Consider the following 15,061-nt stretch of genomic DNA (forward strand, 5'->3'; position numbering starts at 1 on the left):
AGTGTAGCCATTAGATGTGGATTGATGTTACCACGTTGCAAAAACAAACCCTAACTGAAGTTTTACTGATAGTGCTGATGCAACTAATGGTTAACTTGGTGCCGCTTCCATGTGTTTGCACCTGCATTACCTCGATTTTTAGTTGTCATGGGAACACTGAAGGGTGAAAGTTCATCTTTGAATTAAAGGTCATTACAAGCAGATTCAGAAGACGATACTTTCGGTTCTTTCTGGAAAGGTAAAATAACTAGATTTTCTTTACATTTTTGCTGAACAATAAATACATAGTCACCGTTTTTATTTGTTGTAAATACAACAACAACTGTAGATTTGAATTGCACATATGTAAAGTTTCAATAACTAATTGTTAACCAAGACAAACTGCAGTACTGTGAAGAGTTCTCTGTCAATCTGAACTCGCAGAACGGCCGCATGTACAGTATTATATATATATATATATATATATATATATATATATATATATATATATATATATATATATATATGTGTGTGTGTGTGTGTGTGTGTGTGTGTAATATAATATACTGTAGTTTTTAAGCAGGTGGGGTTAGCAACATAATTGAGAAAAGAGCATTTTTTAAATAATATTAAAACAAGTGCAAAACTTTTTGTTCTTGGATCAATTGTTTTTTTATTGATATATCTGGATGTTTGTACTTACAGAACAACATATAGTTTGTTATTTACTTTGCTGTACAAGCGGATCCCCTAATTTGCAGTAGTACAACAATACATACCGTAGTTCAATTTACACTGCAGAACCGTACCAATACTATGTGACATGCTGCGATTTAAAATCATCAAAACTAATGGGCAGAATTAGTGAAATCCCAACTAACCTATGATATGTCGAGTTAACGATACTTATTATTAAATATGCTAAATTACTATCCGGATACTTGTGGAATGTTTTGTACTGTTGTTTAACTTTTAAAATTATTATTATTTAAGTGAAATGATGTATGTGCTTTCGCTGCTCGTGTTATCGTGCACCTCCGTGTACTCGCAGGAGACTTTTGGGGTGAGTTTTTTTTTCTATGATCATTTATTTTAAAATGATAGCTCTGTGCGGTTTAAAATATTTACACATTTGTGTCGGTTGTTTCCTGAATGAAAAGCTCGTGCTAAAGATGGAATCTGATCTTTATGATTTATAATAGAGCTCGAATTTGTAAGCTTTAAATTCCTTCTGTTTCAGTAGTAGCATGGCTCATAGAGTGGTAGTGTCAGGAAAAGATTCACAACTGGAAATCTCAACATCCGTTTAAACGGATTTAGTCACCAACGAGGAGAAACATTTTTTTTAACATTCCACATCACTGACAGTGCTATCTGGCATTCATTTGAGTCAGACAGAAAAGTGTCGGATGTTTGATATACACGGCTATATGGTATTTCTTGCAGTACAACACACTTTATAAAATATGACTGTGCTGTATGATATCATGGTAAAAGCTAGCAAGGTGCAGTGGTTTTTCTTTCAAAAAAAATATGTCATCGGTAATGAAAGACTGCATGACATTCTGTTTCACAGTAGATGTAAGTCTTGTTAACTTTAATGTACATACCAAAACGGGTAATTTGGTGTTTGAATACTTCTGGAGGTATGTAAATGACATACCTTGCTGTTCATGCTGTCCCAACATGTTTGGTCTGGTTTCCTTGTTATGTCATGACTGTCCTTCACAATGATAGAGAAAGTGCAGCAGTTGAGTGCTAATAAGTTTTATATTCATACTGGATATTTTCCAGGGTGCCTATAAACCCCCGCAGCCAGCAGGTGGCCTGCATTTCTCTGAATCCTTTCACTCCAGCACCATTGAGGACAGGTGAGTTGCATGGGAAGCTCATAGTGCTGAATATAGACATTACTGGACAATGAAAACCGCTTCATAGAATCAGAGGTTAATTTACTCAAATGCATATTGTAATTAGAAGTTGCATCCCCTGATCCCTGTGCTATCTGCTACCAAATCCTCTGCTTAACATTTACCACAGTCATTCTGAACACTAATTCTTATAGAATACCATAGTTTGCCATACCTTTGTGTTTTTTTTAACTGCTTGCCTATGCTTAGGCATGACATTAAGTAAACAAGTAAACATTTTGTATGTATTTGATTGGCAGCGGTAGCATTCTCTGAACCGTATTTGAAGGGGCGAAGCAAGAATACATGTACTGCATCATCAACTGCAAAGACCTAATTGTGTTTTTCTTTTCTTCTAGCAAATGGGTGACGTCCAAAGCAAGAAAAAAGGATGATGATGACAATGAGGTGAAATATGACGGTACGTTTGTTTCCGTGTGTTTAAATGGATTCTGCCGCACAAGGTTTTAATCTGTTTGACATATTTAACAATTTATTGGCTGTAATTATCTCACAAGCCCCCCCCCCCCCCCCAAAAAAAAAACTTTAGTTGTGTTTCTTGTACACCTTGTACACGCAGTATTTCATCACCTCTAGGTAGCTGTGAATATATCTGAGTAAATACTGTACTTTGATAATTAAACAGTCTTGCCCTTTGTTTAACGGGCAGGACTGTGGGCTTTGGAGGAACCAGTGGAACAGAAGCTACCCGGGGATAAAGGACTTGTCCTGAAATCCAGAGCGAGGCTCCATGCCATAGCTGCCCCTCTGGATAGAGTCTTTCACTTCCATGATCAGCCACTCATAGTGCAGTGAGTAATATCAGCCTGACTGCCTGGGGCTTGGTGTGCAGGGGACCACATGTACTGAACATGAGACTGCAGCAGTTAGTGGAGCACAGTTCCTTCTGTGCTATGAAGCGAAACTGTGTGTAGGGGTGCTGCGTTAGTAACCGTTATGTTAAAATTTATGCTTGTATTCAAAACTACTGTTAGAGACGCTGCTCCATTTTAACCATATGTAGGGGTGCTTTGTTAATTGAGTTTGTCAGTAAGTTTATTAATGTTGTCTCTTACTTATTCTGATTATTTCAGATGTTGAATCACGTGCATCATGACATAAGTAATGAAAACAATCGTATTTATTGATTCATATCGTGGTTGGCCTTGTCATAGTGTGTCTGGATGGAAACTGACAGGACTGATTTGAATTAGCTTCCTACACAGTGGCAGATGGAAATGCATCTTTTTTAGATTTGCACAGGTAGGGCTTTATAGCAGACTCCAGATGTAAGAAATAAGCTGTATATTTTGTGGCAGTGTAAAGTAGCTAGAACAGGGGCCTCTGCCTTAATTAGCAAATCCTCTACTGGTGTTAAGTGTGATCAGGAGAGCTGCACCAATACAAGTCTCTTGTTCGATTTACCATTGACTGCATTCATCTGCAGATATGAGGTCACCTTTCAGAAGGGGATAGACTGCGGAGGGGCCTACATAAAGCTCCTGTCTCACAGCAACCAGCTCGATTTGGTGAGTTCTGCATTATCTTCTGCCTTATAAATCAAAAGTCAAATAAGAAATGTCTGCATCTGCCAGCACAAATGTCTGAACAAAGAAAGTACCAATCTTTGAGTGATACTCATAAGGCATTTGCCCACTGCTAAGTTTGCAGCATATATATATATATATATATATATATATATATATATATATATATATATATATATATATATATATATATATATATATATATATATATATATTTGTGAAAAAACAAATTGATAATGTTATAGAACTAGCAAGAAACAACTAAAGAGCTAGTTGTTAGGAGCTCTTCTTAAATTAAGGTAATTGTTGTATTATATAGTTTTAGTTTTATGAAGAAATTCTCTGTATAATTAGCCCTTAGTTTCTGTTTTTTTTGTTGCAGACTCAGTTCCACGACACAACCCCATTCTCCATCATGTTTGGCCCAGACAAGTGCGGAGAGGATGACAAACTACACTTCATCTTCCGACACAGAAACCCTGTGACAGGACTGTATGAGGAGAAGCACGCCAAGAAACCTGACGTTGACCTGAGAGACTACTACACTGACCACAAGCCACACCTGTACACTCTCTGTACGTACACATGAGGGATAGGAGTTTATATTGTAGGGTGTCATGTCTAAAACCATTGGATCTGTTTAATTTCTGGTTGTCAATCCTTAACTTTTTTTGCTCTGTAGTTATCATCTTTTGCCAATTGACATGCTTCTAAAGTTTTTTTTTTATGTACTAATATATCTTAAGCTAGCCTACTGTATAGACTTGCTGTCTCTGTGTTACATTGACTAGTGAATCCAGAATCTGATGATGGTCCTGTACTGTACAAAAGCACTCCTGGATTGGATTTTTTTTTTTTTACTTCTCTATATAATCACATATTTTAATTAAAAAAAAAAAAAAACACCATGATCTAGTCCTGGTCTACTAAATTAATCCTCTGGGATTTGTCTTTCACAGCATGGTGGTGTCAACAAGAGCTGTGATGTTAGTCTTTTCAATCTGTTTCTCTTAGCACATCGCCTTCAGTTTGCCTGATCAGTTCTGCTGGCCAACTTCTGACCCATCTGTTGTTTTTAGATTTACACCCAGACAACAACTACGAAATCCTAATTGACCAATCAGTGGTCAGCAAGGGCAGCCTTCTAAAGGACATGACCCCTCCTGTGACCCCTCCCAGGGAGATTGAGGACCCTGCTGACACCAAGCCCAATGAGTGGGACGATCGAATCCACATCCCAGACCCCACTGTCCAGAAACCCCATGACTGGTGAGTACAGGAGGACGACCACAGCCAGCTCCAGAGCTTCCTCTCTTCACTGGGGCAGACAGGCTTTACTAGAACATCCAGTAGCACATCCTTGTAGCAGAGTGAAAAGGAGGGGGGCTGACACTAATCCTCTTCCAGTCTTAACACCCATGTAAATTACAGCGTAGCTGCACCCCATATTCATGAACCTTGTGTTTGTCCTTTGAAGGGATGAGGATGCACCTCCTCAGATCCCAGACCCTATGGCTGTGAGACCCCCTGGCTGGCTGGCGGAGGAGCAGCCGTTCATCCCTGACCCCGATTCAGAGAAGCCGGACGATTGGTAAGCCATGATTCTACAAAGCTAGTGTAAAATGATTAAGCTCTGCAGGACTGCCTCGTTTCTCTGTTTCACGCTCTCCTACTCGTTCTCTGGTAGGGAGGAGGAGATGGATGGTGAGTGGGAGGCACCTAAGATCCCTAACCCCGCTTGCAAGGACGCTGTTGGCTGTGGGAAATGGACTCCTCCTCTAGTCTCCAACCCCGCCCACAAGGGGAAGTGGAAGCCACCAGTGATTGCCAATCCCAACTACCAGGTAACTCCCAGCATTTCAGGCTTAATTGTCAGCTTAATTAGACATATCCCAGAGGCCACTGTCCTAATTATAACTAATTAAGTTCAAAGTTAGTAAAACCTAAAATGTTTTAAAGAGTGCAATGTCTTTTCTTAAAACATTACATTTAAAAGTTGTGGATCAAGCATCTGAATTTAATCTCTCTTTTCTCCCAGGGGGTGTGGAAGGCCCGAGTGATTCCAAACCCCGGTTATTTTGAGGACCCCCACCCCTTTCGCATGGACCCCATCGGGGCTGTGGGTCTGGAGCTCTGGTCCCTGACTCCTGACCTCCTGTTTGACAACTTCCTGGTGTGCTCTGAGAAGAGCCTGGCTGATCGCTGGACTGCAGAGTCCTGGGGGCAGAAGCAGGCAGCGTATGATGCAGATGCGGTGAGACTCTGCTAGAGGCCGTTTCTGTCACATTGCATTGTGCTCCTATTCATTCATGGTTTCAATAAAAGGGATTTATTCAGTAAAACAAAACGTGATCCATTTTTCTTGATAGGGATCTTGAATAATTCTGTATCTGAGTAAACAAGCAAGCCCAAAACGTGTGTTAACATTCAATAAGCTTTTACTTTAAAACAGAGATAGCACATTAGCAGAAACTGATAAGAATGTGGGAAAATTCCTTGAAGAACAGTCCATCAGAAGTGCCACAGCTTGGTATAGAAGCAGAGCCCTTCAAGCTAAGAGAATTTCTTAGCTTGGACTTTTCAACATGTGTCTTTTCCACATTACGTAAATAATGCATGCTGAAATGGCAATCAGATGGTTTTCAATGTATGTTAATCACCCATTATTGAGGGAGTCACAGTTATATTTTACATGTATATTTTTGTGCCAATTTGAAATACTGTACAATTGCAGTATACATACAGGGTTAGAAAGTCACACTAGTCCGTGAACTGTGTTGTATTTTACACTGCACCCAGTCATTGAAATGGTGCCAAGAAGAAATCGTGCAATCGGACCCCTGCTAAATCTAAAAGTAGTTCTAAAACCCAGTGCTAGGAGCGAGTCTCAGTATTTTGAAATACATTCCTCTTCTTTGTGAGTTGCCCCATACTCTCTTCCTAACACCTGTTTCTGTTTCCTCATCAGCCGGGTGTCGTGTTGAAGCTCTTTGCAGCCACAGAGAAGAGGCCCTGGCTTTGGGGGGTGTACGTATTCACAGTGGCTCTGCCTGTCGTCTTGATAATCAGCTTCTGCTGGCCAGACAAGGTAGGCAATGGCAAAGTCCACCCCTCAGCTCCCCATTATGAGCTCAGAGCCTCGTTATTAGCTGTCCTGCATGCTACATAACTGCTCTACAACATCTGGATTCAAGGCTGTGTGTTTGTGAGGCTACATGTTTATCACCGAACAGGGTCCTTGTAAATCTCACTAATGGGAACGTTTTTTTTTATATGGTATTCAGTGATGTTAAGAAGAGTCAATAAATCACCCCAAGGGAAATAGCCAGTGGAATTAATGAAGTCATACCCGCTGCCTTTATTGAGGTCTTGTATGTGTACCACTTTGTTTGCTATCTTGCTTAATCAAAGGAGGCTATTCATATGAAATGGTACTGGGAATAGTGCTTTGTATTGCAGAGGTTCGGTCCTCCTGATCAGGACTATTTCTATAAGAAGACAGATGATCCACAGCTGGATGATTCTGTGGATCCGGAGGAGGGCTCCAAGTCTTCAGCCCAGGGTAAGTGCTACTGAGGGTTAACCCTTTGTAACCTGCAGAGGGACTGAGATCTCAAGAGGGTTGGCAGAATGAGAATGAGCCTGCGTTCTCCACTGGGTTGTCATGAATGACGGTACTCCTTTGCAAGCTACTAAACTAGGGTTGAACCACGATTCATTAAACCTTTAGAGCAGGGCTTCTCAACCCTGGTCCTGGGGACCCCATGTGCCTTCTGGTTTGCATTCTAACTGAGCTCTCAATTACTTAACTAGACCCTTAATTGATCTAATAATTTGCTTAATTAGACCTTTTTAATTATTTTCAGCTCCTTAAAAGTTGCAGAGTTCAAGTTACTTATAACATGTTATAGCTAATTTGAAATCTGCAACTGTTTACTGGCTGAAAACAAGTAACAAAGTCTAATTAAGCACTTTATTAGTTCGATTAAGGGTTTAGTTAAGTAATTGAGAGCTCAGTTGAAAACCAGAAGACACAGGGGGTCCCCCATGACCAGGGTCACTAGTATAAAACTTTTCTTTTTTTTCTTTTTTTATACAAGTTTTTTTTCTGTCACTTAGGCACAAAAGCAATGGGAAGTAAAGATAATAATGGAACTAAAACAGATGACATCAAGAGACCATCAAAAGCAGACCTGGAAGTAAAAGACCAGGTAAAATAAGTTATCCTACAATTATAAGTAATCATTTCCATTAGAAGTTAGATGCTGACCTGTTAATAAGAAATCACACAGCGTGATGGGATTACCCGGTCTGGCAGCCCTTCGTATCCTACATGCATATAGCACAGCTGAAAGGTCACATTGTCACATGATTAAATTCAAATCATGCTCCAGGCAAGTTCAAAGCAAGCTCAAAGCTGGGTTAAGGCAGGTTTAGATAAACTATTTAAGAACTCTTGAGTAACAAAACCTATAGCCACTTGGAACGATAGCAAAAATCATAACACAGTAAGAGGAATGACATTTGATGGAACTCTGCTGTGAAATTCCATAGTGTCTGCAGCACAGGATTTTACTTCCATCCATTCCATCAACAGTTAAATACATCTGCAATCTAGTAATCAAATCAATGAATACGCTAATGTATTTCTAAATAATTACTCCGATTTTTCTAATTTTATTTGTAGGTTCAATCTAGAAGAGGAAGGTCCTGAAGAAGTGATCTTCTCTGCCTACCTTAACTATATTGTAAGAACAATGCCCACTAGCCTGGGTATATCATGGGATATTAAAAGAGGTATACATGCACTCCAACACCCCCCAGGAGATCACCTATGATACTGAGCCACATTCCAAGCACACTTTAAGATACTGCCTTAACAGATCATACACAGCTGTTTTCTATTGAATATCTTTTTTTTTTTTCAATTTAATTCCATTACCAGTAAAAATGAACTGTTTCATTGCTACATTGATATAAGCATTGGTCATATCAATGACACAAATATTTTCACGTACTTTTCCCCTTATGGCAAGACCTTGGGTTGCTTGTACACAAAACAATCTAATTTCTAATTTTGACTGACTCCGATTTTTTTAAATTTTTTTTTTATACAAGTGAGCATTTCCGTGTTTTCTGTAAAGCGTAGCTCTCTCCTTATAAAACCTGACAATTTCAACAACCAAACTTATGATATTTTTATAATCATGCATGAAACAGATTATTTACAATCTCAAATAAATAAAATAAACATGCTCACATTTCTTTATAACACTTTATTTTTTCCATTTTCTTTTAAAACAGGGGTTAAATAACCAAAAAAACCTTTTTTTTTTTATTAAAGTGCAGTAAACACAAACGTATCTTCACTAACAGTGAACTGAATGGGGAATTTGAGTGAGTGATGATAACTTCAGCGGATTACCTGGTGAACAGTGGGGTTGGACTTCAGCTTCTCTATGCACAGTTCTCATTAGAAACACTGTCAATTCCCCAGTGTAAAATGACATGCACATCAAATTCTTACTGAAGTGATTAAAGGTCAATGCAAACTACAGCTCAACCACTGAGGCGGGGGAAATAACTTGACCTCCACAAGCCTCAGTCCCTCTCCAGGTTCAAACACAAGCCCTTACGATATACACATGGATGTAGTAGTAGCTGGGCTGCCCAGAATGTATTTGTTAAAAAAAAAAAAAGTAAGACATGAAATTAACTGAAATTAACTGAACTTTTAAAGTGTTTTATAAATGAATAGTTTTAAGAATTTCTACCTGACACAAACCAGCCTTTGAAAGATTAGCTTGGTGTTAGTTTTTTTTCCCCCCATTTTCTTTCAGAACAGGGATTTTTTTTAAGTGCATTTAACACAAACGTACCTTTACTAACAGCGAATTGAATGGGGCCTTTGAGCATGTGATGATAACTTCAGTGGATTACCTGGATTTATCATTTAAATTATAGCCATAAGAGGTCTTAACGATTAGTAAATGAATCACGTGGATTGCTGCTACCATCAAGGAAAAGGGGGTTGGAGGCAATATAGTCAATATATAAAAAAATTAAAGCTAAAGAAATAAATAATACATGCTTCTTAAAAAAAGCACTACTCTTCCATTGACTGATGTAGAGAAGAGGAACTTCACAGAACACATTAGAGAACTAGGATCCTCAACATGAGAATGTCAGTCTCTCTCTCTGTTTTTTGAGCAGCTGCACTTTCAGGATTGGGGCTCACATGAGTAGTACGGCCATCAGTGCATGTTCTGCAATGGCCTTTGATGTAAATTTCAGATTCCATTGTCCTGGACGCAGCTCACCATTTTCTTTCATCTGCACGTCGGGCACAGATGGGTTCCTGCCTTTTCAGTGTGTTTTCATGTATTAATCTATTTAGCTCAGTGGGATTGGATTTCTATTTTTCTAATATATATATATATATATATATATATATATATATATATATATATATATATATATATATATATAAAAAAAAGAAGCTACAGTATGTACATCCAGGTTTACAGAGGATATACCACTACATTAAAAAAGGAAACCAAAACTGAAAATGGGATACAAGCGGGTAATCACAGCATATTCCCTACTTTATCACACAGTGGCTACCGTTGGATCAACTCTTTGACTCAAGCCCTGTGGCCGTTCACCCTCCCTGCTGTATCATAAGACTGTAAAGTTACAAGATTAGAACTGAAATCTAGAACAACATTTACACCTTCACAGTAAATTTCTTTTTTTCTTTAACAATGCAGCCCAGGATACTGCAATTGAATCACAATCTGTACAATGATTGTAGAGTCCATGTCTATATGAAATGAGTATATAAAAAGTGTTTTTGTTTAGATGGTTCTTTTTCTGTTAATAAGGCAGGCATGGATGCAGTAGTCCTTGAATGGGTACGGATTAGAGGACGGAAGGAATGGGCGGCGGGTTACAGGTGAGATCTGAGACTGGTTATCGGTCGGTCAGTCAGTCGGTTGTACAGTTCTGTTCCCTCAATGGGGCCCCATGCTATGGTGCGCTTCTCTGCCTGTTACTTTTTAACACAGCTTGGCCAGCTGGGCCCACCACAGGCTGCGGAGACGATGACATAGATCACAATCTGTAAAAGAATGGGGGGGGGGCTATGGTTATTTGTCTGGTACAGCTACCAAATCTCAGTCTGAATGTGCAGATCTATTAAAGTGATTGTTTGCACTTTAAGATCATTTTAGTCCATTTGGTCTTCATAATACAGACACACTTGTTATTTTAATTTGCAGAATATTTACCCTTGCTGAAGTACATATAGGTTATAGTGATATAAACTCTAAAAGTTAGTTGCTGTGTCAGGTAATTATTTTGTTTCCAGTATAAACTAGATGGAAATCAGGATTAATATGGGGCCAGCAGTGTGAATCTAACTGCTTCCAGATGTAAGCTACTCAATTCTCAGTTGATTAAGGGCTTCGTAAGAGACGGTGAATGAGACAGATGATACTTACAAGGGATACCACCGCTATTATAATGGTGAGCTTGAAGTTTTTCATGCACATTGACCGGGCCAGGTTCCTGCTCGTGGTTTTGAACGTGACAGACTGAAACAGAAACAATGCATTTCAGACAACCTTTCCTGGTTGATGTAAAATATGTATGAATAAATAAACTGAACTTTACTGCACTGCTTGAGGATGCTGAGATAACATAAAATATCAGAAAGCAGGATACTAACAGGGACACCTCGCTTTTTCCACAGAAGCAGTTCAAAATAGCATACTGACTTTATAACCTCCCTGGTGCATCTAAATAATGAAAACTCACTGAATCCACCAGGCTTTCTGTCTTGTCTATTAGCAGCTCCAGTCTTTCTCCTCTCTGTGCCACCAAATCTGAAAAAGAGATCCCTCCGCTGGTTAATGAGGAGACAGGAGATGCAATGAACAGCATTAACATGATTATACAACAACCGCCAGACACTTTGTTATTACTCAATAACAAAACAGCAAATGAAGCATGGCTGACAGAGGTCACTAAACCCTGTCTTAAAACTGCTTCTTACTGATGAAACCCTTCATAGGGATGCTTCAGCCCTGCTCTCAAAAAGTGAGCTCTTTCAACTGACTACAATGAGTACTTCAGTCAAATAAATGCACATAAATAACTTTAAAAAGTTGTAGTATGATTGCGCTAATGGTATTGCTGTGGCGTGTTCCTCTGTACTAACGGAACTCCCTCGTTCAGATAATGAGGGATGTATTTCACTCTTCAAGGACTAGTCTTAAAAGAGCAACTTGGTTTGGGTTTAAGTTCTTATTCATTCTTGTGGTTGAGAATACCTTTGTATACAATTTTCTATTTCAGTTATCCCATCCTGGTGACTTTTTAAAGCAAATCTGTCACCTCAACAGAACTCTTAGAAACTAATGTCCAGCAATTACATCTGGTACACCAGAGTGTAACTATTAACATGGACCCCTGCAGCACTCTGCACCTAGGCCTGATATCTCTATTAAGACCACACAGAAGCTTTACATGTCTGAGTTTTGAAAAGTCTCCAAGATGTGAAACAGAAAATGACACAAGAAGAAGAATCAACAGGAGGAACATATTCGTTACAATTACTCATACCCATATCAGGTTTAATTTCAAGTTGAGCAGCATTTTTAGGCTTGCATACTGTATTCATCTTCAGGTTCATGTGTATCAACTACAAAGTGTAGCCATTTCAGCTCTTTTTCTACACTTTCAAATGGGGCACGTGGGAAGCAAGGGAACACAATGCATTAGTGATCCGAGGTGGTACCGCAGCTGCTTGCTTTTACCTACCAATGTTTCTGACCATGATGCCTTTCAGCTCATCCACCTGGGTCTGAGTCTCCGTCACACGGTCAGAGCCCTTGATGTCTGAATGGTGCTTCTGAGTGCAAAAAGAGAATTTATACTGGAGCATTTATATAAAAACACACACACAAAATAACATGGGTTTTGATTAAATAGTAATGTTCTGCATATAGCTCTTTATACTGTGTAAGAAGTTATGCAGTTAATGTACAATGTTATCCACTCCTAGTACACAGAACAAGGCTTAACCCATTTGACACATGAAATAAAGGAGAGTGAGCTACTTGCTGTGCTACACCAACAACCTAAGGCAGTGACCCCAACATGATCACGAGACACAGTGCACACCCGCATGACTGAGTTAGCTACAAGGGAATCTTTTACATCAACTTTCAAAACAGCTTAGTGAGTGAACACATGTTTCTAACAAGGAGTTTTTATACAAGGCCTCTAATCCTGCAGGCTTTTATCAGCTCTACCATTGCTTTCAGACTTTCTGCTCTGAAGGTCTCTGAAGATGCCATTTACTTCCCCCTCGTTATCAGGGAAGCAGTTGGGATTTACAGGAAATGAGTACAGCAGCTAGTACACAGCCGTTGGTAACTTCCTGAATATGCAGTTGTAGCTCAACTCCACATTTAAAATGTGCTTTGGGCCAACGCTCCACATTTTTTAGGTGTGGGAATGAGTAGGGGCAGTAACCAGTTTGGGGAATGTGATGCATTCTCTGGGCAGGTTTCTGTACCATCTGAGCTGCGAGCAGGCTGGAGAACTCGCTGTTCATGGCGTAGGGCAGTGCCGTCTGCGCCCGCGAGCCGTACGTTGTCTGGAAGCGCTTCTTAATCTCGTTGAGGAAATGAAACGCTCGGGATCTCTCAAAGTCCTGCAACCACAGTAAGAGTGCTGTTAACCTCAATATAGTAACACATGACAGGGAAGACATATTGATACTCGGAAACTGGTTTACTTACATCGTCTGTGATACAAAGGAAAATGATTCTGTCTTGACAAATGTAATGAAACAGGTAACTGAAATAAATAAAACAATACAATCGATTAGTGCTGAAATGAGAAGGCTTAAAAATATCCTTCGCTGCCGTCAGAAATGCAGCACCAATCAATGTATCAGTCATGGTGATTAGTACCTCCTTGTGGTAATATGAGCCATATTTACTAAGCTTTGACTCCTACATTTTGTTCCACTGTTTTTGTTAAAGTAAAACAAAACACTATTTTCAATATAAAACTGTACATCTTAGACCCATTCAAATAGTGAAAAACATGTATGACCTGCTTTAGCTCACACTGTAATAAAAACACCTTGCAAACTTATGCACAGTCCAATACATTTTTTGACCTTATGCCACAGTCCATTAAAGACACGTATTCTAAATACTTGAGCCCCGAGTGACCACAGGAAACTTACTTGCCGTGCGAGTAGGTGAGCTTGTTGTTCTCAGAGGGGATCTTAGCCAGTACCTGCTCGGTCACCTCCAGGAAGTTGCCTCCACACCAGGCATGCTTCGCCAGGATTGTTGTACCACGAGCCACTACTGCAAAGAGGATCGCCATGGCAACAGCTGGTAGAGGAAGTGAGTGGGACCTCAGCAATCTGGAATTAAATGATGAGAAATACATAAACTACTGTTATTAGAGAAAGGGGCTAACAATGCAGCGGCCACAAGATCCATTTGAGAGACAGAAAACTTCAGAATAGACACAGCGTGATTGAAGCCAACATCATAAAGCTGATTTTAAATTCTGATACCTATGTAACTCTTCCCCATGTTCTTCCATACTGTGCCCTGATATGTCCTCTAACAGAAACTAGGTTTACAGTCCTGTTTGTTTACATTCCCTGCAAGTAATTGCTTGTTTCCACAGAGGAAAAGGCCCTCAGTGTGTCACATGAAATTAAACATCAGACTACTTATGTTTTGCTTTACCTACAATGATTAACAAGCCACAAGACAGAAAGGGCCTTTACACTTATGGGGATTAGACACAATCTGCCTTCCTCTCCACACCTTTAAATAACATGACATTCTTCATTCCATTGCCCAGGTAAACAAAACGCTAAACTAAACACACTAACATGGTGAATGAAAGACAAAACACATATGGACTACATAATAGAATATCACACACCCAGTACTGAATACCATACTACTTCTGCAGCATTTCACAAGTGTTTACACATTACGAGTCTCTGGTTTCGACAGACATACAATAATCCAAACAAGAATACCAGCATACATAAAAGCATCCATTTGGATGGAGTCGATACACTTAATCAAAAACTAGATTGCTTACAAGATTATATACCACAGACAGAGAAACTTCTTGTATGGTATAAAACATGCTTTACATTTTAAACAACATGTTTTTCCACCGCCGACTACCCACCTGATTTTGACAGAGTTGAAAAAAGAAACGAGTTTATGCTTCCCCTTTCTCTTCAGTTACGACAGCGCGGAGTCGATAAACACACCTTCTGCAGAGCTACCCCGTCAACAACACGCTCGTGACATGCCAGTGTCTATGTCTGTTACCTGTTAAAATATGTGTTCCACCTCACAGTATTTCAAATTCGTGTTTCTTAAAAAAAAAAATTGCTTATTTCTGTTATCCTCTCGACTGCGTTTATGTGTTTTTCAATTTCAGCTTCTGGGTCACAAGCAGCTCCAGTGGCCACTTCCTCCTGCTTTGCGTCATGGGTATTGTAGTTCAGAAAGCAGAAGATTCCAGTTTTATTTCTGGTATATAGCTCAGTCTGCTCATGCATAT

At 39.5% G+C, this 15,061-nt stretch overlaps 2 protein-coding genes across 3 annotated transcripts; one reads left to right on the plus strand and one right to left on the minus strand.

Annotated features, from left to right (window-relative positions):
• Window positions 1-156: 156 nt before the first annotated feature.
• LOC117411936 (calnexin-like) lies at window positions 157-9,911 on the plus strand. The gene is made up of 15 exons (XM_059000699.1): window positions 157-238; window positions 973-1,042; window positions 1,774-1,850; window positions 2,249-2,310; window positions 2,560-2,701; window positions 3,337-3,418; window positions 3,819-4,011; window positions 4,516-4,705; window positions 4,914-5,027; window positions 5,124-5,280; window positions 5,475-5,690; window positions 6,405-6,524; window positions 6,896-6,998; window positions 7,556-7,647; window positions 8,124-9,911. Exons 2-15 carry the CDS (start codon window positions 977-979, stop codon window positions 8,148-8,150), a joined length of 1,641 nt encoding a protein of 546 aa, XP_058856682.1. The 5' UTR covers window positions 157-238; window positions 973-976; the 3' UTR covers window positions 8,151-9,911.
• LOC117430349 (vesicle-associated membrane protein 7) lies at window positions 8,698-14,985 on the minus strand. 2 transcript variants are annotated; one of them, XM_034050307.3, is made up of 8 exons: window positions 14,827-14,985; window positions 13,701-13,886; window positions 13,246-13,303; window positions 13,020-13,157; window positions 12,260-12,350; window positions 11,255-11,322; window positions 10,939-11,031; window positions 8,698-10,556 (listed from the first exon to the last, which is right to left on the minus strand). In XM_034050307.3, the coding sequence occupies exons 2-8, from the start codon at window positions 13,844-13,846 to the stop codon at window positions 10,488-10,490; spliced, it is 663 nt and encodes a 220-aa protein (XP_033906198.2). In that variant the 5' UTR covers window positions 13,847-13,886; window positions 14,827-14,985; the 3' UTR covers window positions 8,698-10,487. The 2 variants fall into 2 exon arrangements, with proteins under 2 accessions (XP_033906198.2, XP_033906197.2); XM_034050306.3 differs by having other exon boundaries at window positions 14,681-14,984.
• Window positions 14,986-15,061: the final 76 nt, after the last annotated feature.

The sequence above is a fragment of the Acipenser ruthenus genome, chromosome 26, assembly GCF_902713425.1.
Source record: "Acipenser ruthenus chromosome 26, fAciRut3.2 maternal haplotype, whole genome shotgun sequence".
NCBI lineage: Eukaryota > Metazoa > Chordata > Actinopteri > Acipenseriformes > Acipenseridae > Acipenser > Acipenser ruthenus.